Below are 22,744 nucleotides of genomic sequence, written 5' to 3'. Positions count from 1 at the left end.
ACTTATTCTACACTAAACTAGAAAATATTTCATAGGCCCTTCAACAAGTTTGTTACAAATTTTCAGGATTGCATGCATTCTTGAAACTGATACCATGTAATGTTAAAAAGCAGATCGCTAACTAAGTACACTAAAAACCATGTTTAATTATTTGCTACTTGAGGCCAATAGCAATGATGAAGAAATTTCTGTCATCCTCAGTGACAATATTTTTAGGGCCAAAAAATAAAACTCTGTATATTGGATCTGTTGAATGGAGAAAGGCCTGCCCCCCCTCCCCCAAATGAGACACCTTCCACGATAATAGGAGAGGAGAGCCTGGAGACAGCAATCACAAGGCAGAACGTAGCTAAGAGAACGGGGCGGGGGTTGGGAGAAGGCATGGGACGGGCTCTCAGCAGCGGCTGCTCAGATTTGCCATTTGAGAGAGAGAGAGGGAAGGAGGGAGGGAGGGAGGGAGGGAGGGAGGGAGGGGGAGAACATGAGTGTGTGTATCCCTCCTTCCTTCAGCCCAACACTCTTGCTGGCATTCTGGCCAGACGAGAGGGACTGCAGAGGGTCTAGGGCAGCGAGTCATTCAATGGGAAACTTGCCTCTTGGAAGGAATGACCCGGTTTGGCTCCCACTTTCAACAATCGAACAGAGAAGCGAAGAGGCAGGAGAGACGAAGCGGGAGCCAAGCCGGGCTAGAGTGTTGGGCTGAAGGAAGGAGGGATACACACACTCGCGTTCTCCCCCTCCCTCCCTCTCTCTCTCTCTCTCAAATGGCAAATCCGAGCAGCCGCTGCTGGGAGCCCAGTCTCATTTGGGGGAGGGGGAGGAAGCAAGCCTTTTTCCATTTCAAGGAGCTGCCGCTCCTCCCCCCCACCTCTTAGAAGTCCAGCCAGCTGCCCGCCAAGCTCTCCACGGAGACTCACCCAGAGTTTTCACCGCGATTTGCCTGGTGAGGGGAGGCGGCAGGTTGATGCAGACCAAATCCACAGTATAATAAATACAAGTATAATAAATACCTTCCTCCTCCTTCTCCTCGCTGCGATCTGGATGCCCGACGCGCCTTCCTTTCCTCCGCGTTCAGCCCTTTCGCGTGGAGCCTCAAGATTACGAGCAATGCAGGGTTGCTAAGTTAAGGGCGTCCGGTCTCAACTGGGAGCAGTGGCTGGCTCTGCTCACGGCCGCGGGCCCCTGCCCTGTTGCGTCCAGCGCATCTTCAACAGCATGACCTGGCATCCCAAGCGGAGTCCCCCACCCCCCCGCATAGCTGCATTGCCCACACGCGCGGGGATTCAAAGTATCCAGCCGGATTTCTTGAATCCCCGCGCGTGTGGGCAACGCAGCTAGGTGGGCTCTGCTTGGGAGGACCAGGCTATGGAGGGCATAGCATGGTCATCTCAAGCGAAGCTCCCCTCCCCCGCCTAGCTGCGTTGCCCACACGCGCGGGGATTCAAGAAATCCGGCTGGATACTTTGAATCCCCGCGCGTGTGGGCAACGCAGCTAGGCGGGCGGGCAACCCGCTTGCTGTTGAAGACACGCTGGACGCGGCAGGGCAGGGGCCCGCGGCCGGGAGCGGCTTCTGGCGGCTACCGGGCGGCGATCTCACACCATCCGCTCGCGGCTCTTAATACTCACCAGTCAGCGCAGCTGCAACCTCTTTCGTCTTTTGGCGAAAGGAAATGGAGACTCGCGCAGGCGTGCTGAAAATTTCCCATCCCAGCCAGCTCACTGATTGGCTGGAGTCCAGGCCAATCCAATCAGTGAGCGGCAGGCTGGGCTGGCTTAAATTTGTAGGTAGGTAAAAGCACGCTTTTTTTGGCGCTCGCAGCTCCCGCCCATCAGCTGCTAGCTTGCTGGGCTGGCTCATCGGTAGGATAGAGAACAGAACGATGAGCCAGCCCAGCAAGCTAGCAGCTGATGGGCGGGAGCTGCGAGCGCCAAAAAAAGCGTGCCTTTTAAAAAGGCGGGCGGGACGCGGGAAAATGCATTGAAAAGCGGGGGTGTCCCGCCAAAAGCGGGACGTCTGGTCACCTTAGTTAAACCCCTTCCAGAATGTATTGCAAATGCAATACCTTATTTGTTATAGATAAAGAGCGAGAGAAAGAGATTTTGCATGCCTTATTTGAAATTTGGCATCTGGCAAGTAGAGATATTTACATAGACATTTATACATATGTACTGAAAATGCATTTATTAGAGAGGAAAGATTGTTTTTAGCTTAAGGTGATAATTCTTGGCTGAAAACTGGACATTGCCTATGCATTATCTGTTTCTTTTTTTCTGCTCTTCCTTTGTGGGATCCTTTTGTCAAGATTTTCTTCCTTTCAAGAATATGGTAATGTTGCTATTTCCACTTTTAATCTCTTAGCACTGTAATGGTGCTAAGGAAAATAAAGAGTTAAGGAAGACCAGTATAAGGGAACAAACTACTATGGTGGTGCCATTTTCCCACCATCTGAGGACAACAACTAACCAATGGCCTACAATCGTATCCAAAGTATGATTCTGGCAACAGCAGTGTGGCAAAAGAAATGAACCTAATCATTTTTGCTTTCTTGGCAGGTTCCAATATTGGCCTGTGTGGTCTTCGTTTGACTCAGCACCGCAACCGAAGGATAATTGGTGGAAACAAATCCTCCAGGTACCTTGCTTGCTTTCTATCATCAAACTGTTCTCAACTCATTTTCACCTGTTTACTTCTAATAGACTTCAAATATTTGAATATGACACACCTGCTTTTTGGGAAAGATATCTAGCTGGGGGAAACTTTTAACAGCATATCATGTTAAGAATTGCATTCGCCAAATGGCAGAATAGTGTAATATTCACAACTGCCACCTTACCAGTTCTGTTGGTAAGAGATCAGTGCCTCTGATCTCTTGGGTGAACAGGAAAATGTAGTCACTTTGGGGCAGCTATTTGTTTTTTAAATACATAAAAATTCCCAGTTAGAAATAGACTGTTCATTCCTTCAAGGTTGGAAAAAGTAGATAGAGGAGGAATTTCTTGGTCTCTAACTATCAAATGTGCTTACTTTATTTAAAATAAACATAACCCCATCCTTCAAAGGAAATTTTGCTAAAGTGGCTTACAATTCACTTAAAACCTTCCCATAGGTTGACATCATTTCCTTGGGGCATTTGCTAAGCTTTTCCTCTTTCTATGTTTTAACTTTTAGAAAACATTTGCGGGATAATTTTCAGACTACTCTTCACCCAAACCTATAAGAGTAATGTACTCAACAAAAACAGAACACCGTGTTAGCAAAAAACAAATGAAATGACAGAGCAATATACTGGATAATGGTGGATCAATATGTTAAAAGGCTTGAGTAAATGAAAAAGTGTTCCCATAACTCCAGAGTACACAATAAAGTTCATGCTAGCTATATTTCTGTGGGGAGGATGTTCTATCAGTGGAGCCCTAGATAAATAGGTCATTTTCTCATGGAAGAGGATATTTGGTGCTCTTTAAGCTTGATTTTCTTTTTCTTTTTTTTTCTTTTTTATTCATTTTCACATTCCATTTTACCAAGGAAACCAAGGAAAAAAAAATATAAAGAAAGAAAAGAAAAAAAAAAGGAAAAAAAAACAACCGTATATAAGTGCATTCTTGTTCTTATTGAGACTATGTTAACACCCACCCACCCACCCCCCATAAATCCCCATCCCTAATCCTCCCGACTTCCCGGGGCCCACACCTGGCACTGCCTTCTATCTAAAGTATCTTGTGTTCGTATGGATTAAAAATAAAAGTAATATATTAAAGGAAAGAAAAACAAGAAAAAAGAAAGAAAAGAAAAAAGAAAAAAGAAAAAAGAAAAAGGAAAAAAAAGAAAAAGAACTCTTTGTGTTAAGCTCAGCCCCCCATCTTTATCTATGCTTAAATAGTGTAAGTCATTCTATCTATATTTTATTCTCGTCTCTTACTTCTTTGTTATTTACCCCAACCTCCTGTAGACTCTCCCGTTCCTCTTCCTTAACCTTGTATTCAGATAAACATTTGTACAAATTTGTATAGACATCAATATACAATCTAGCTCAAAAATAATCCCTTCTAGTAAAATTTAAGCAGCGTGGATCATTCCACATATTCAAATATTACTTTACAGAAGAATAATCAAACTTTCCCTTCTAATAGGATTTAAACAGCGTAAATAATCTTTCTTAACCTTATTTTCAAACAGTAATTCAAAATAATCTAACCAAACTTTCCCTTCTTAGTAAAATTTAAGCAGCGTGAATCAAGTATTACTTTACACAAAAATCAGTTTACATTCTATCTTAAGATGATCCCGACCGGCTTTCCCTTCTAATAGGATTTAAACAACGTAAATCATTCCGCATGCATTTTACCCTCATCCCTTGCTTGTCTGATATTTACCACTATCAAATTTATGCAGACATTAGTTTAAGATCTAGCTCAAAATAATTTCACCAAACTTTCCCTTCTAATAAGAATTAAATAGCATGGATCATTCCACATATTCAAATAATACTTTCAACAAGAATCAGTTAACCTTCTGTTTTAAAAAATAATCTCGTCCAGCTTTCCCTTCTAACAGAATTTAAACAACATAAATCATTTTGCATCCTTTTACATATATACATTCAATATCACCCCACCAATATACGTAAATCATTCCGCATGCATTTTACCCTCATCCCTTGCTTCTCTGATATTTACCACTATCAAATTTATGCAGACATTAATTTAAAATCCAACTCAAAATAATTTCACCAAGCTTTCCCTTCTAATAAAAATTAAATAGCATGGATCATTCCACATATTCAAATAATACTTTCAACAAGAATCAGTTTACCTTCTGTTTTAAAGTAATCCCTTCTAACAGAATTTAAACAACATAAATCATTCCGCATTCATTTTACATATATACAATCAGTATCACCCCACCAATAAGTTCCGCTTTTTCTACCGGAGAGAGGTCGCAAACCCCCATTCAGTCCACAACTTTGGCAAATATTTTAAAATGTCTAAATCCTCGATCTCCGCTTTTCTGCTTCTCCGAGGGAGGAAAGGCTACCCCCTCCATCTTGCAGCCATGTGGTCTGTTGCTTGCCTTCTCCTTCAGCTTGTCTCTCCTCTTTTCCAAGTGAATCAGGAAGTCCCGCCTTCAAAGTCTTGTAATAGAAATCTCGAGCCTCCGAAACAGAGTTAAGACGAAGTCTTTGATTCTCAAATGTGACCGTAATGCCGGCTGGGGCCTCCCATCTATATTGAATCTGTTGATTTCTAAGCTCTTTAGTTAAAAAAGCATAGTCTCTTCTTGCTCTCAACATCTGGAAAGGTATTTCTTTGAAGACAATCAAGTCCTGGTCATCAACTCGCAGACTATTATTATGAAACTTTTGCATAATCGCGTTTCTGGATTCTTTTGTGGAAAAATATATAATTATGTCCCTCGGGAGCTGTCGCTGTTCCGCTACCAACGAATTCTGGCGATAGATTTTCCGAATCTGCCAATCAAAGTTAAGTCCCGGGCTTCCCACCGCATGGCTGAAGGCTTCAACAAAGGTCTGTTTCAGATTCTCTCGCTCCTTTTCGCGGAATCCTCTGACTCTTATTGCGAATGCCTTCTTATTAAAGTTTATCATCACGAGCTGTTCTTGAGTGTCTCTAATTTTTTGTTGTAATATTTGAATATTAGTAGTCAAATTAAAATTAGCCTCCTCCAAACTTTCCAATTTATTCTCTATTTCAGCAGAATAATCTGACAGGGCAGACATGGCTGCAAACGTATTCGCCTTCATTTGGTCAATTTTAGACTTTAAATCATCATATAGCTCCAATACAAATTCCTTAATTTCTTGTTTAAAATCATTAAGCATTTGAAAGAAAAATTCCTGTGTTAAAAATTCTCCAGTAGAGGGCGTAGGAGACAAGGGCTGCGATTCCAGTATAGATTCTTTAGATTCTTTAGGCACATTTGTAGAGAGACGCTTCGATTTTGACCTGGGTGCCATTATAAATAAACAAATAAACAGCGCTTTCGCTCCCCTCTGTTTCCAAAAAAAAAAAAATTATTTTGTTAAGGAGCGGTCTGCAGGAAGGTAAAACCGGCTAAGTACATCCCCTATCAGTCACCAACGGGGAGAAATCGCCATTTTGAAGTCCGTTTAAACAAAGAAGCCTCTAAGACAAATGGTGCTGGTACTTACGATAGTAATAAAAGCATAAATCTCACAGGGGTGGGACCCGCCCGTATTAATCCTAGATTCAAACAACTTTGCTTTGTCCTGGGGGGGAGGCTCGCCTGTCTGGGGCTGCAAAAAAGGCAGCTGAGAAGAACTGGCTGGAGATAAAAGCTCCGCTCACGCTGGATCTAATCTCTGTCCACAGCCAAAAAAAAAGAGAAAGGCTGTGAATTACGAATAGACCCTAGCACACAGAGCTACTCCCTGCCCCTTTCTTAGCCAAAAAGGGGTGATATCTATGATCTTATTTAGATATACAGACCAGATCTCTGAGAGGAGCTCGGTTGAGCCCTCCTCGGCAACAGGCTCCGCCCCCCCGGTCTAAGCTTGATTTTCTTGAAGACATTTCATTACCAAGCTAGGCAACAGCATCAGTGCTGGTAATATTACCTAGTTTAGTAATGAAACATCTGCAAGAAAACCATCAAGCTCAAAGAGCACCAAGGACCTCACAGGTCCTTCTCCTTTACTACTCATGAAACATACTTAGAGATCCTCAACACATATCTTAGGTCTGGGCTGGCATAGTGTAGTAGTGGCTAAATGCCTGCCTGGACTGCGAGCAAGGAGATCCAGGTTCTAGTCCTCCCATAAGCACAAAAGAAAATTGGGTGATTTTAAGTCAGACCTCTCAACCCTCAATCAGTGGTAGGTTCTGCAACAAATTAATTAAGAAGCAATGCCATTATTGCTTCATGCCCTGACGCACTTCACTAAGTGAGAGAACTGAGTGCAGAATAAGTGTTAAGAATAATTGGGACTCCAAAACAAAGAAATAACCAATATGTGTTCTTGAAAATCACTTTTATTCCACTCCACTTGACTGTACTAGTTGCAGGCTTGATCATGCATTCAGCATTAACTAAAAGACTCAAGTTTTATTCAAGGGTAGTCCTGGGCTTCAACAAAGCTGTATTAAGAAATGTTCCCAAAAGTCTTACACTTAGGCAAGAAAAACCAAACATACACATGTAGACTAGGTGAACCAGGCTTAATAGCGGTGAGACCCCTCCTCCAGCCATTTTGAACAACTATCGGCCAGTCTCCAACCTCCCATTCGTGGGGAAGGTTGTTGAGAAGGTGGTGGCCTTTCAACTCCGAAGGACCGTGGATGAAACAGATTATATGGATCCCTTTCAGTCGGGTTTCAGGCCTGGTTACGGCACCGAAACTGCTTTGGTCGCACTGACCAATGATCTCTGGTGGGCCAGGGATAGAGGTCATTCCTCTATCCTAGTGCTTCTTGACCTCTCAGCGGCCTTTGATACCATCGACCATGGTATCCTTCTGCGACGGTTATGGGAGGTGGGAGTGGGAGGCACCGTCCTACGGTGGTTCTCCTCCTACCTCTCGGACAGGTCACAGTCGGTGTTGGTTGGGGGACAGAGATCGACCCCTAGGCCCCTCAAATATGGGGTGCCGCAGGGTTCGGTCCTGTCCCCCCTCCTGTTCAATATCTATATGAAGCCGCTGGGTGAGATCATATGCCGGCACGGGATTAAATATCATCAATATGCGGACAATATACAATTGTATCTGTCCGCCCCATGCCAACTCAGTGAAGCAGTTGAAGTGATGTGCCAGTGCCTGGAGGCTGTCAGGATCTGGATGGGAGCGAACATGCTTGCACTCAATCCAGACAAGACCGAGTAGCTATTGATTTGCCTCCCAAGGATGGTCCTGACATTTCACCTCTTAGCCTGGGGGGTGAAATTATTCACCCCTCGGAGAGGGCTCGCAATCTGGATGTCCTCCTGGACCCACAGCTGACATTAGAACACCATTTGTCGGCTGTGACCAGGGAGGCCTTTGCCCAGGTTCGCCTGGTGCACCAGTTGCGGCCCTATTTGGTCGCATTGACCGATGATCTTTGGAGAGCCAGAGATGGAGGCCATCCCTCCATCCTGGTTCTCCTCGACCTCTCGGCGGCTTTCGATACCATCGACCATGGTATCCTTCTGCGACGACTGCGGGAGGTGGGAGTGGGAGGCACTGTGTTACGGTGGTTCTCCTCCTACCTCTTGGACAGGTCACAGTCGGTGTTAGTGGGGGGGCAAAGATCGACCCCTAGGCCCCTAACATATGGGGTGCCGCAGGGTTTGGTCTTATCCCCCCTACTATTCAACATCTACATGAAACCGCTGGGTGAGATCATTCGAAGGCACGGGATAAGATACCATCAATATGCGGACGATACCCAGTTGTATCTGTCCGCCCCGTGCCAACTCAATGAAGCGGTGGACGTGATGAACCGGGGTCTTGAGGCCGTTATGGACTGGATGAGGGCTAACAAGCTTGTACTCAACCCGGAGAAGACCGAGTGGCTGTTGTGTTTCCCTCCCAACAATTCGACCAGTGTTCCATCGCTCAGGCTGGGGGGTCAAATTCTACACCCCTCAGAGAGGGTTCGCAACTTGGGAGTCCTCCTGGACCCACAGCTGACTTTCGACCATCATTTGACGGCTGTGACCAGGGGGGCATTTGCCCAGGTTCGCCTGGTGCGCCAGTTGCGACCCTACCTGAATCGGGAGGCTCTCACAACAGTCACTAGGGCCCTTGTGACCTCTAGGCTGGAATACTGCAATGTGCTCTACATGGGGCTGCCCTTGAAGAGCATCCGGCGACTTCAGCTAGTCCAGAACGCAGCCGCGCGAGTGATTGTGGGTGCACCTCGGTTCACCCACATAACACCTATCCTCCGCGAGCTGCGCTGGCTACCTGTTGATCTCCGGGTGCGCTTCAAGGTGCTACTTGTCACTCATAAAGCCCTTCATGGTAGTGGGTCTGCGTACTTGAGAGACCGCCTTCTGCCAATTACCTCCCTGCGACCAATTAGATCACATAGATTAGGCCTCCTCCGAGTTCCATCTGCCAGTCAGTGCCGACTGGCAACTACAAGGAGGAGAGCCTTCTCAGTAGTAGCTCCGACCCTTTGGAACGATCTCCCCGTGGAGATTCGTACCCTCACCACCGTCCAGGCCTTCCGCACAGCCCTTAAGACCTGGCTAGCCCGTCAGGCCTGGGGACAAAGATAACTGCCCCCACCCGAATGATGAATGAATGTTGCTTATTATTTTATTTTATGTTTCGTATGTGTTATTGTTTGTATATCCCTTCCCTTCATTTTATGTAAGCCGCCCTGAGTCCCCTCAGGGAAACGGGCGGCCTATAAGTGTTAATAAATACTCTAAATATACTCTATTTGCACCGGGAGGCACTTCGAATGGTCACCCATGCTCTTGTCACCTCAAGACTGGATTACTGTAATGTGCTCTACATGGGGCTGCCCTTGAAGAGTGTCCGAAGACTACAGCTGGTCCAGAATGCAGCCGCACGAGCGATAATGGGTGTACCGAGGTACACCCATGTTACACCTATCCTCCGCGAGCTGCACTGGCTTCCTATTGGTCTCCGGACCCGCCTCAAGGTGCTAGTCGTTACTTTTAAAGCCCTACATGGTATTGGACCTGGCTACCTGAGAGACCGCCTCCTGCCATTTACCTCCCAATGACCAATAAGATCACACAGGTTGGGCCTCCTCCGGTTGCTGTCGACCGGACAATGCCGGTTGGCGGCTCTCCGAGGGAGGGCCTTCTCTGAGGCTGCACTGGCCTTGTGGAACGAGCTTCCTGCAGAGATCCGGACCCTCACCACTCTCCCGGCCTTCCGTAAAGCAACCAAGACCTGGCTGTTCCGGCAAGCCTGAGGCTGTTGACTAATTTCCAGCCCCATTTGATGGAATGGATGTTGTGTTGATTTTAATTCTATAATTTTAAATGTTTTAAATGCTTTTACTTGTTGTGAGCCACCCAGAGTCCCTAGGGAGTGGGCGGCATACAAATTCTATTAAAGTTTTAAAGTTAAAGACTGTGAGAGGGATCTTGGAGTCTTAGTGGACAACTAGCTAAATATGAGCCAGCAGTATGCAGCAGTAGCCAAAAAAGCCAATGCAATCCTAAATTGCATTAACAGAGGGATACAATCAAGATCAAGGGAGGTACTAATACCACTCTATAAAGCCCTAGTAAGACCACACCTAGAGTACTGCATCCAGTTTTGGTCACCACACTATAAAAAAAATGTTGAGTCTCTAGTATAGGCATCCTCAAACTACTGTTGCCAATGCAAAGTATCTGGCCCAGTGGAGTGGTGGGATGAAAAGCAGCTGCCAGCTTGTAAACAAGTACTTTAAAAGTCTTCAAAAACAGCCTTTCAGATGTTTTTCACAGCCATGTGATCTATTAAAAGTCTTTAAAAGTCATTAAAAGTCTTTAAAAACAGACTTTCAGATTTTTTCACAGCCATGTGATCTATTAAAAGTCTTTAAAAGTCATTAAAAGTCTTTAAAAACAGACTTTCAGATTTTTTCACAGTCATGTGATCCGGGGCCGGTGGGTGAGTAGGGAAGGGACTTTTAAAGTAGTGCTTTAAAAGTAAGTGAGTGAGTGGGTGAGTGTCATGTCTCAACGTCTGGTAGTTTTTTCAAAATCAGCTGAAGCTGGCTAACACTAATTCAAATGCAACCACAGTATAATGCCTGAAGGAGAATTCACCCACTGCTTTGATTCTTCCCATATATAAAGTACATCCACCGAATTGGTTGCTGGACAATTTTGGTAGATATTCATGTGAATGCACATGCACAAGTGTGGCAAAAAGCAAATCAGTTTGTGAATTCTTTTCCAGGCTTAAAAGACCTTTAGCCCAAATAAGCAGGCCCATACTTCCCATTGAATTAGTAGTATATTTATGTTGGTTAAAATTTATTTCATTCATTTTAAATATTGTATTATTTGATGGTTTTTTGCACTACATAGGAAGATATGTGCAGTCTGGTTTATTGTGTGGTCATCTGAAACATATGATCAGGAGTTATTTTGAAGGAAATCCTGTTTGTTTTATTCTTTTTTTAATGGCCTATTTTAAGGAGTCTGAAGCGGCTGTTGTAATGAAGTTAGGCAAGTGGCAAGAAAGTTTGTGCTCTTTTTCCCTTTGGGGGAGGGTAAATAGATTCCTTGGGTTACAGTACAGCAAGGACAAAGGCAAAATGGACTGCTTAATTGGCCATGCCCATCCAGCCGGTTTGGGGCCCCAACAGTGTGAGGGACTGAATCTGCCCCCTGTTCAAAAAGTTTGAGGACCCCTGCTCTGGTACAAGTGCAGAGAAGAGTAACCAAGATGATTAGGGGATTTAAGACTAAAACATACGATGAACGGGTGCAGGAACTGGGCATGGCTAGTCTAGTGAAGAGAAGGACCAGGGGAGAAAGGATAGCAGTCTTCCAATACTTGAGGGGCTGCCACAGAGAGGAGGGGGTCAAACTATTTTCCAAAGCACCTGAAGGCCAGACAAGGAACAATGGATGGAAACTGAACAAGGAGAGATTCAACCTAGAAATAAGGAGAAATTTTCTGATAGTGAGAACAATCAACCAATGAAGCAACTTGCCTTCTGACGTCTGACGTTGTGGGAGCTTTATCACTGGAGGCTTTCAAGAAGAGAGTAGATTGCCATCTCTCAGAAATGGTGTAGGGTCTCCTGCTTGAGCTGCCACCATTTTTTTTATCAATTTTTGCAGAAAAAGAAGATATTTGAAATGCTGTTAGCCCTCAAAACCTGAGCTCAAAGTGACATTCTTAAAGAGTGACTACAGTCCATGTCATAGCAAATTAGCCATTGATTACCCTTTGAATCTATCCACTTCCTCCATCTTGGATTTCTAATAGTAACAAAGAAAAAGAGCTATTTTAGCTATTTTCCAAGCATTTTATTTATATGCTTTGACTACTGGATTAGATAGTACTCTGGACATAGAAGATGTATCAAGGAATTCTGTGTACAGAATAACTAAATAAAGTTGTCACCAAAACACTTTGTAGGTACTACAACAAGCTTACCAGAGTCAATATTGAATAGTCCATTGACCACCACCTGAAAAAAACTGTTCAAATCTCAAGGAATCAATAGAAGCAGAAATGTACACTATAAATGCTCCGGCCACCATTAGCACAGCAATAATGAACTAATATTGCTGTTGAGACCTGTTTTTGTGAAGGTTTTGTGCAGGTTTCTCTGAAGCAGACGAAGTGCCCCTGCTGCCTCCTTGGTCTACTCAGCTTCTTCAAGATGATCACTGTTGTTTCTTTTGTGGACTAAGCACCTGGCTTTCCTTCACAAAGCAATAGAAAATCACCTTCCTATTGTTGCCAGGAAGCTACATGGAAAGACCAGGAGACTAGTATAGCTTAAAAGTGATTGCACACTTTTACAAGTAAGACTCCCAGATAAAGAATTGAAAGTGCATGCATTTGCATGTCAAATTTTTTTTCCAATGGTAAACAATTGTTTTAATGTAAGTCTTGTAAACTACTTAAAAACTTTGTTTTAGCACTTTGAACTGCTAAAAAAAAAAAAAAATAAAAAATAAACCTCCGCTTTGGAAAGTTTTTAGAGCAGACTTTTCTGTTCAACTCAATAACAGCTGAATAAACAAATGGAAGCAGGAAGGAAACTGCCCAATCTACCGTGCTTTGCAATTCTAAATGCAAACTTTGTGAAAAGAAGGACAGAGTTTTAGGTGTGGGTTGGGTCACAAAATACTCCACTAATGTGCACTTAGGGAAAAAAAGCTTTGTGGGGAACATAGATGAGCTGCAACTCCTTAAAGAAGTCACAATTTTTCCTGGATTTCTGTAGCTGTTGCTGTGGTGCCATGAAAATACACCATTAAATTAAAGTAGAACTGACAGGATGTGGTGAGTTGGCTGGACCCTATGGACTCTCTTTCGTTCACATGTATTTGCCTCGGACCCTGCCTACATGGGACCTCTGATCTTAAGATGCACTTTTAACTTTCCTCAATTGCAATTTTGACCTTCAGAAGCTGCCTTTGCACTTTTGACCATCCTAAATTGCACCCTTGCCTTCTCCAAAAGTAAATTATACTTTTGACATCCCATTACTGTATATACTTTAAGATACACATACTTTTGTCCTTGATTTAAATAGCAGCACCCAAGTTTTCTATAATGGACTGCATGTTTGAGCTTAACTGTCAGTTTAAAGCAAGGAATTGTGCCAAAATTTCTAGCCCCCATTATATCCTCTTCTGTCCATGCATGCCCATATTATGTCTCCAGTTCCAATTCTACAATATTTCTTCTGAAGTGGAACAATATTTTCTGGGGCATTATAGTATGATGGTGCCCATAGGCAGAGTTATGAGAAGAGAAGCATGCCATTGTCTTCTCAAATGCAAAAGTGCATTTTAGAAAGGTCAATGTGTCATTTAGGTTAAAAATGCAGCTTCTGAAAGTCAAAATTGCAACTTATGAAAGCAGAGATCCACGCCCATCAGACAAAATGCCTTCTCCCAACCATGTGCAGATTTGTTCAGTCAGGAAGTATTACACCCCAGATGAAGCAGGTACAAAAGAGCAGAGCTTTGTAATTTTATCAACTGCTCATCAAAAGTGCATAACTTGAGTCTGAAATGAGATGGCAGGCCATTTGGAATTTTCATTCATTCATTTTCAAGTGGAGCATAGAATAATGAGCAAATATGCATTTAGTACCCAAAGACAAGATTGCTGAAATTGCCAAGATATCTAGGAAATATGGACAGAGATGGGAAGTAGATATTTTGATGAGTTCCAAACACCTACTTGTTGTTGTCAAGCTGGGCACATTATGATACAGGATTTAGGCATGGTGTTCTTTCACTTTCCTGAAGAATTCTGATATGCAAGGCCTGCTTGGAATCATTTTATTCTGTTCTAGGAAAGAATGATGCTAGCCTACACAAAGCAGTTTGTTTAATAAACTATACAACTCAACAGAGGCTGGTGGAAGAGAAACACAAAACCTCCCCATGAAAATCCAAGCCAGGGTTTGGCCTTTGCTTCATGGCTTTTCTCTTTCAGGGGAAGTTGGCCATGGCAGGTGTCCTTGCGTCTGAAGGGGATTCACAAAGATGCTCGTTTGCTGTGCGGCGCAACTCTTATCAGCAGTTGTTGGGTGATGACAGCAGCACATTGCTTCAAAAGGTAAGGTATAGCCAGCATCCACTTATTGTTAGTGAGAAAAAAATTAAATCATGGCTTGTGAACATGCCATAGAAAACTTCTTCATGTCTCCCTAAATTCAACTTGAGGGTCGATGGCTAACCATCCTTTAAAGTCCTCATCCTGTATCCTTCTTTTTATGTGCAGCTTATAACTGATGCCAGTGGACTTTGAGTTTCTTTAAACTCAACTTGTGTTAATATTTTACACATTTTTTTCAGAAGGATTATATTTGCCCATTGTGTCACACATTGGTGGTGACCTAATTAATGAGGCATATTGATGGAGAATGGATCTGTCCAGCTCCTATTGGCTGCTTATGACAAATCCTTCTTCCACTCTTCCCCTCCTGGCATGTAAAAGACTCATGGTAGAGACACTACCTGAAATAGGGGTTGCTCCTGATTCATCTACTCTCCCACTATAAGCTGCCCTAATGCCATACAGTATGCTGTGTGGGCTGATGTGGGATTGTTGCTTCAATCAACGCAGTCTCTCCACCCCTAAATGGCATGTCAGTAGATAGCAAAGTCATATTCTTACCTCCCTGGTCCTTCCTGTGGCATGAAGACAGGTGGTATGGGAAGCCTCCCCTACTATATCTGAAAGCACCCCCACCTCTGGGCCTGACATATAGAGGTGGGATAACAGAAATGGCAACCCTGTGGGTCAGGCACTGCAAGTGATCCAGGGGTAAAGCCCCCTTCCTACCCTCTGACAGAAAGCAAATCTCATTGCTTCAGCTGCTCTAACCACTTGTCAGAAGTTCTCTTCTCCTCAGCCTCAGCCTTCAATAGAGCAAGCAATAGCCATGAAGGATTTCCCCATCCGCAGGGAATTCCCCAACCATTGTAACTTTAGCAAGCTATTAAGAAAGCACTGCTCACCAGTTTCATTGCCAGCATGGACTAACGTCCAGCTGCTTTGGCAAGAGACAGTTATGCTGGCACCAGCTGGGTATGCCAGTGTGCCAATAATGGCTGGGTCCCCACATCATGCTAAGTCATAATAGAGCTTGTTCACAACAGACCCTGCTCTGCGTAGTGCACCACCCTCTCAAGGACTTCAGGTTGGTTTTATTTATGGGTGTCTTAGTCATATTTTTGAGGAATATAAAATATCTGCCTAAAGTGAGTAATGTAATATATGATTATATCTTGTGTGTGTAGGATGGCAGAGGAGGTGTTTTTAATTGACTCATCGCTCCTTAAGAAAGATCCTTTCTAGTTGAAAGAAACATGAAACATCTTCATTGAAAACTAACTGGTTTTTTTGACTCTTTTGTGGGCAGATTTGGGGTAGACGTTCGTCGCTACCTTCTGCGGGTGGGAGACCACCATACCGGTGTGAGAGATGAGTCGGAGAGAGAGTTGCCGGTAGAGAAGATCCTCCTTCATAGAAATTATCGGCCGAGCAATAATGATAATGACATTGCTCTGGTCAGGATGTGGGGCAAAGAGGGGAAATGTCTTTCCTTCAATCACCATGTCTTCCCAGTTTGCCTCCCTGCTGGGAAGCAAAAAGCTGAAGTGGACCGAAAGTCTTGCGTCATATCAGGCTGGGGGGATACAGGTGAGTGCTGGGCTGTCTCAAAACTTCCACATGGGGCATTGAAGAATAAAAAGAGAAGTTAATCCTCCCTATTTGCAACTTTGGAAAACTTTGATGGCCTTTACCGACTCATACAGAATGAGAGTTTTAAGTATATAACAAATAATCTATGGAAAGCAAAAACAGTGAATGTTGTCAAATTAACTTGAAATTAAATAATATTGCTTTTAAAATGGAGAGAAATGCAGCCAGGTTAGCTACTGCATGTAATAAAATGTTTCAACTTAAAGAAGCTTTCCTAGTGTCACTATGAACTGTCACTGTGTAGCCTGTAAACCTGTTGAAGACTTCATTGGTAGAACGATGGGTATGAAATATGACATGATTTATCCTATAGTTCTGATTTATATCATAGATGAATGTATATATTTTACACCCAGTAGTTTCTAAAAAGAATGTAAATAGGAAACCATGTGAGGGAAATGGATGATTTAAAATAAATAAAAACAAATAAATCCCATTTATAAATAAAATAAAAGACCCACTACTATACTCAGAAATGCCCCTACTAGTTTATATAGTTATTTAGTTATATTTCAAAAAAAAATATGACAGATCAATCTTCTGAGCCTGGCAAAACAGCAGAAGGCAAAACAAGAAGCAATGGATGGAAAGAAGAAGCAACCTAGGACTAAGCAGAAATTTCCTGACAGTGAGAACAATTAACCTGTGGAACAATTTGCCTCCAGAAGTTTTAAGTAGTCCATCACTGGAGGTTTTTAAGAAGAGATTGGGCAGCCATTTGTCTGAAATGATATAGGGTCTCCTGTTTGAGCAGAAGGTTGAACTATTAGAAGGCCACCAAGGTCCCTTCCAACTGTTTCTCTGATGATCTCCAGATGTGTTGTACTACAGTTGCCATCATCAAAGAATATGGAATAACAGAGTTGGAAGGGACTTTGAAGGTCTTTTAGTCCAACCCCCTGCTGAGTAGGTGACTGGAATACTGCTATTGTAGCAATAGCAGTAGCACATAGACTTATATATGGCTCCATTGTGCTTTACAGCATTATCTGAGCTATTTACAAATGTCAGCATATTGCCCCCAATAATTTGGGTCCCCATTTTACTGACCTTGGAAAAATGGAAGGTTGAAATTAACCCCTGAGCCGATCAAGATCGAACTCCTGGTGGTAGGCAGAAATAGCCTGCAATTTTATATACTAACCACTGCGCCACCATGACTCCTATCATATCACCCCTAGTCCTTCTCTTCATTATACTAGAGATACCTACTGTGGGGGATGTTTGTGTAAAGCACACCTGGCAAAATGGAGGGGTTGATGCCCATCCAGGTGGAGCCTACCCCTAGCCTTGCTCTTCCGCACTAGGTCTTTCCAGTAGTTGGTTGCTAAGGAGGTATATTTAGAACGTAGATCATTGAATAAAGGGGTTTGGAAGGGTCTTGGAGGTCTTCTAGTACAGCCCTCTGCCCATAGTGGGAGACCCTACATCAGTGGTAGGTTGCAGGTGGTATGCCCTGGTACGGGCGTACCGGAGCCAGCCTGGAGCACTGGATACCGTTCCGGTACAGTGCTCCAGAGGGCCCACTTCCCCGCCCGAGATCCTTAGCGGATTTAAAGGCTTCTGCACTTCCGCGCAGGCACATGGCACATACAGCACTTAAGCAATGCTCCGCGGAGTAGCTGGAGCATTGCGGAGGTGCTTGAACGCACCAGTTGGAACGGGATTTGCAACCCACCACTGCCCTACATCAGTGTTGGCGAACCTTTTTGGCACCAAGTGCCGAAACCAGAATGCGCGTGCAGACGTATGCCAGAGCCAAGAATGTACCAGCTGGTCTTTTGCATGTGGGAGTACCGGAAACCTGAATAGCAGCTGCCCAGTGTGCATGTGTGCGCCGGCCAGCTGCTCTTCTATGTTCTGGTGCATGCATGCATGCTGACCATCTGGTCTTCGTGCATGTGCACAGGAAACCGGAAGAGCAGCTGCCTGGTGCACATGTGTGCGTTGGCCAGTTGGTCTTCTGGTTTCAGGCACTTCCGCGTGCGAAGACTAGCTGGCCAGCATGCGTGCGCATGCTGAAACCCGGAAGAGCACCTGGTTGGCGCACATGCCCAGAGAGAGGGCTCTGCGTGCCACCTCTGGCACACGTGCCATAGGTTTGCCATCATGGCCCTAGACAATGGCTATTCAGTCTCTTCTTAAAAATCTCCAGTGATGGAACATTCATGACTTCTGAAGCCATTCCACTCCACTCAGGGGTCTTAGTCACTCCCTTCCCTACTGGTACAGCCCCTCAAACATTGGAAGACTGCTATTATGTCACCCCTATTCATATTTATATGGTAACTTTCCCTTAAGCAGCAATTGCTAAAGTAAGGGAAAGAGGGAGGGGGAGCAAGAGAAGGACAATCTCTCTGTTTGAAGGCAGTAAATCCTCCTGTGAGTTGAATGATTATATTTTGTGAATGGCTGTGGGAAACAAAAGGAATGATTTTCCTTTCTTTGCTTTTATTCTTTATCTCTTTGTTTAATTCTCTCCCCTGGAACCACAAACCACAAGCTGATTCTTTGTACTTAAGTGTTATTTCAATATTAACCACAAGAAGGGAGGACAAAAGACTAATCTCTATCAGAAAGCTATTTCTCTCTCTCCCTCTTTTTTTACATCTTCTCTTTTTTGTTTTGAGTTCAACATTGCTTATAAAGACTCTATGCGTCCACTTGTAAAGAATACAGTAGTAAATACTACTTTTTAAATAGATCATTTTTATACCCAGATAAATACACATATACCCACACATATTTATACATGGTTTTTACACACACACACACACACACACACACACACACACACACACACACAACATGGACAATGCAATATCCGAGATGAAATATTAATTAAGCTAAAACATAATAAAATCACCATAAGTAGGAAAAATAAGACATGCTATTGTATTAAACATGTAGAAATTCTCAGATTACTACCTAAATAAGAGCCGAGGTGGCGCAGTGGTTAGGGTGCAGTACTGCAGGCCACTTTAGCTGACTGTGATCTGCAGTTCAGCGGTTCAAATCTCACCGGCTCAAGGTCAACTCAGCCTTCCATCCTTCTGAAGTGGGTGAAATGAGGACCCAGACTGTGGGGGCAAGTTGCTGACTCAATTTGCTAAAAAATTTGTAAACCGCTTAGAGAGGGCTGAAAGCCCTATGAAGCGGTATATAAGTCTAATAAATAAATAAATAAATAAATAAATAAATTCTACAATTACCGTAATCTTTCGCCTCTCAACATTTTCCTTTTTGGAATACAAGTAATCCTTGTTCAGCAACAACTGGGGCCAGGAACGTGGTTGTTAAGAAAAGCAGTTGCTAAGTGAAACCATAACTCTGCTTAAGATTTTACTTCACCTTTTTACTTTACATACAAGTTTGTAAATACAAAGATTGGTTGCAAAGTCATTTTTCCATCCTCATGATAACTGCAAACAGATACTAAACAAGACATCTGCTAAAGAAGGTCTACTTGCAGAGACAATAACTGGGCAGTTAAAAAATATAGTACTTGAGGAATTATTGAATACCAACTCTGTTTCTTCCTTGTAAGTGCACTACACCAGATCAATAATTTTACATCCAGAAGTAAGACAATTTTAAAAATGAATTTTATGAATCCTTTTTTATTGTTTTGATTATTTTAGATGATAGGGTCATTAATTCAGTGTAAGGTGTAAATTATTCTCAATCTTTCCTGCAAACTATTTTATGTATTTAAATTCCAGATTAGTAAAATATTCTGTTACAGACACATCCTGGCCTTTAGAGTGCTCCAAGGAATTACACCCAGCATTTAATAGTGTACTAGAACAGAATTTGCTTTACAATTCTCAGGATTCTTAAGGACTAGCACAGTACTAAGAGCTAAGGGCATCTTCAGTAGGAACTAATCCTAAACTAAAGCAGTGTTATTAATTAAATCCATAATTACAATCACTGAAGTACCAACTCCTTCTGAATCACTGTGTATTAGAACAGTGGTCCCCATCCTTTCTGGCTGTGCAAACTCTCAGGGAGGGGAGAGGAAATGGTTCCATGCATCTGTACATGTGCAGCTCCATTTGCGCAAGTGGTGGGCACTTGTGCACACATATGAAGTTCCATTTACATGAGTGTTGGGTGTGCCCGCCAATCACACAAATGGAGCTCCATGTGCGCAAGAGAGCGCCTGCCGCTTGCGCAAATGGAGCTGTGCCATGCACATTTGCCTGCTGCTTGCATAGGCTGGGGGTTGGGGAGCTCTGTATTAGAAAATAATTGGTGAAGTATTAGTACTACTATTTCTTAGCACCAGTATTCCATATCTGAAGATTGGTTGCCTTTATTCAGGATGGGTCTTGTTTTCCAAGGTTTGCTACTTAAGTTATCCTTTTGTCTAAATTGTACAATGTGCATCTGCAAATTTGGACTGCTGAAAAGGAGTACTGTATACTTGAGTTAAAAAAAAAGAGAATATAATTAAAGTATTTCTATATTTACTGAATTAGGGTGATAATTTATTTATTCTGTTTTTTTTTACTTTTTATTATGCAGAGTATGCCATTCTTTAAATCTATGTAATTTAAAATAGAGGGACGAGGTGGCTCAGTGACTAAGACATTGAACTTGTCAATCAGAAAGTTCGGTGGTTCAAATCCCTAGCGCTGTGTAACCGAGTGAGCTCCCATTATTTGTCCCAGCTTCTGCCAACATAGCAGTTCAAAAGCATGTAAAAATGCAAGTAGAAAAATAGAAACCATCTTTGGTGGGAAGGTAACAACGCTCCATGTCACTTTGGTGTTGAGTCATGCCAGCCACATGACCATGGAGACGCGTTTGGACAGATGGAGGTTCTATCTCCAGGTCTCTCCGATTCGACCTGGATTTTCACCAACAATCCACCTTTGTTCCTAGCCTTATTTAGTTTAGCTACCCATTCTTTAGATCCCATTCTAAATTTATTTTAATTATTTTTGTTAGTTTCTTTGAAGGCTTTTTAACTTTAAAAAAGTGGGATAAAATATTTTAAATAAATAAGAGTAAATTAAAAAAAACCAGAATGGCGAGCCTCCAAGATAGCTCACAACAAAATGATCTTTGTTTTTAAAAAAGTACTATGAACCATCATTAAAAGCCTTATCCCATAAAGTTATAGATCTAACCTTGCAATGATTTTTTTCTATTTTGTTGCTCCCTGTGTTGAATATTAATTATTCTTCCAGGAAAGTCATATTCAAGGATGTTACTCCAGGGAACCGTGCCTCTTCTTCCAAGAAAAGTCTGCACATCTCGTTATGGAAAGAAATTTACTAATCGGATGCTCTGTGCTGGAAACCTTTCTGAAGACAATCGGGTAGACAGCTGTCAAGGGGACAGTGGAGGACCATTGGTGTGTCAAAAACCAAATACACAATGGGTAATTCTAGGGATTACTTCCTGGGGATATGGCTGTGGGCAAAAGGATTCCCCTGGTGTTTATACAAAGGTCAGCAAATTTGTGCCTTGGGTCAAGAAAGAGACCAAAATAATATGAGAACAGTCAACCCAAAGATTGATTTATGGTGCTTTATGAAGTAGGACTTAAAATGCAAGGAGCCATAGCTTTAATCTTTAATTATGCCAGTACTTGATATTTTTTCCAATATTAGCCATAAATTCTTTAAGACATATGGACAAAAATGCCATAGAAATGACTGTAAACTCTGCTATGATTCCATTTCTGAATATATAATATTGCTAGAAGTAAATTTTCTTAAAATCTGTACAAAGTTTACAAGACAGATTTGTTTTCATATCACCTATGACTGCATTATGTTGTTTGCTCCTACTATTCAGTCTAATCTTAGGGCGGGTCCATCCTAAATTACTTTCTCTGACTGCGCGCTGCTGCCTATCATGTCTGAATGTTTACAGATACAGATTAACAGAGTTGGAAGGGACCTATGCAGGTCATGTAGTCCAACCTCCATCCAAGTAAACCCTACAGCATTTTTGACAGATGGCAATCCAGTGTCTTCTTGCAAGCTTCCAGTGATGTAGCTCCCACAACTTCTGAAAGCAGCTTCTGTTCCATGGATTGATTGTTCTCACTGTCAGAAAATTCCTCCTTATTTCTAGGTTGAATCTTTCCTTGATCAGTTTCCATCCATTCCATTCCTTGTCTGCCCTTCAGGTGTCTTGGAAAATAGCTTGACCTCCTCTGTTGCAGCTCCTCAAATGTTGGAACACTATCATGTCTGCCCTAGTCCACTAGACTAGCCATGCCCAGTTCCTGTAACAGTTCTTCGTATGTTTTAGTCTCCAGTCCCCTAATCATCCTGGTTGCTCTTCTCTGCACTCTTTCTAGAGTCTCAACATCTTTTTTATAGTGTGGTGACCAAAACTGGATGAAGTATTCTAGGTGTGGTCTTACTAAGGCTTTATAGAGTGGTATTAGTGCCTCATTGATCTTGATTGTATCCCTCTGTTAATGCAATTTAAGATTGCATTGGCTTTTTTGGCTGCCGCTGCCCACTGCTGGCTCATATTTAGCTGGTTGTCCACTAAGACTCCAAGATCCCTCTCACAGTCACTGCTATTAAGCATGGTTTTATTCAGTCTATATGTGTACTTTTGGTTTTTCTTGCCTAAGTGTAGGACTTTACTTTTCTTTACATTGAATTTCATTTTGTCAGATAGGGCCCAGTGTTCAAGTCTGTCAAGACCCATCTGGTTCTTGAGCCTATCATCTAGGCCCGTGATGGCGAACCTATGGCACGTGTGCCAGAGGTGGCATGCAGAGTCCTCTCTGTGGGCACACGTCCCATCGCCAGCTGCTCTTCTGGTTTAAAAAATAGGCCATTTGGGGGGTCTTTTTCAAGCT

At 42.9% G+C, this 22,744-nt stretch overlaps 1 protein-coding gene across 1 annotated transcript in view; it reads left to right on the top strand.

Annotated features, from left to right (window-relative positions):
* The window catches only part of LOC116518730 (neurotrypsin-like), a 42,604-nt gene extending 21,108 nt beyond the window's left edge, over positions 1-21,496 (top strand). The window contains exons 12-15 of the mRNA XM_032232246.1: positions 2,555-2,633; positions 14,131-14,253; positions 15,563-15,843; positions 21,105-21,496. Coding sequence (XP_032088137.1) covers positions 2,555-2,633; positions 14,131-14,253; positions 15,563-15,843; positions 21,105-21,415 — 794 coding nt within the window. The 3' untranslated portion in view covers positions 21,416-21,496. The remainder of the gene's footprint in view (positions 1-2,554; positions 2,634-14,130; positions 14,254-15,562; positions 15,844-21,104) is intronic.
* The last annotated feature ends 1,248 nt before the right edge of the window (positions 21,497-22,744 follow it).

Source organism: Thamnophis elegans, chromosome 15 (genome assembly GCF_009769535.1).
Source record: "Thamnophis elegans isolate rThaEle1 chromosome 15, rThaEle1.pri, whole genome shotgun sequence".
In the NCBI taxonomy this organism is placed as follows: domain Eukaryota; kingdom Metazoa; phylum Chordata; class Lepidosauria; order Squamata; family Colubridae; genus Thamnophis; species Thamnophis elegans.
Note: the sequence above shows the minus strand (reverse complement) of the source record. Positions and strands in the feature narration are given on the sequence as shown.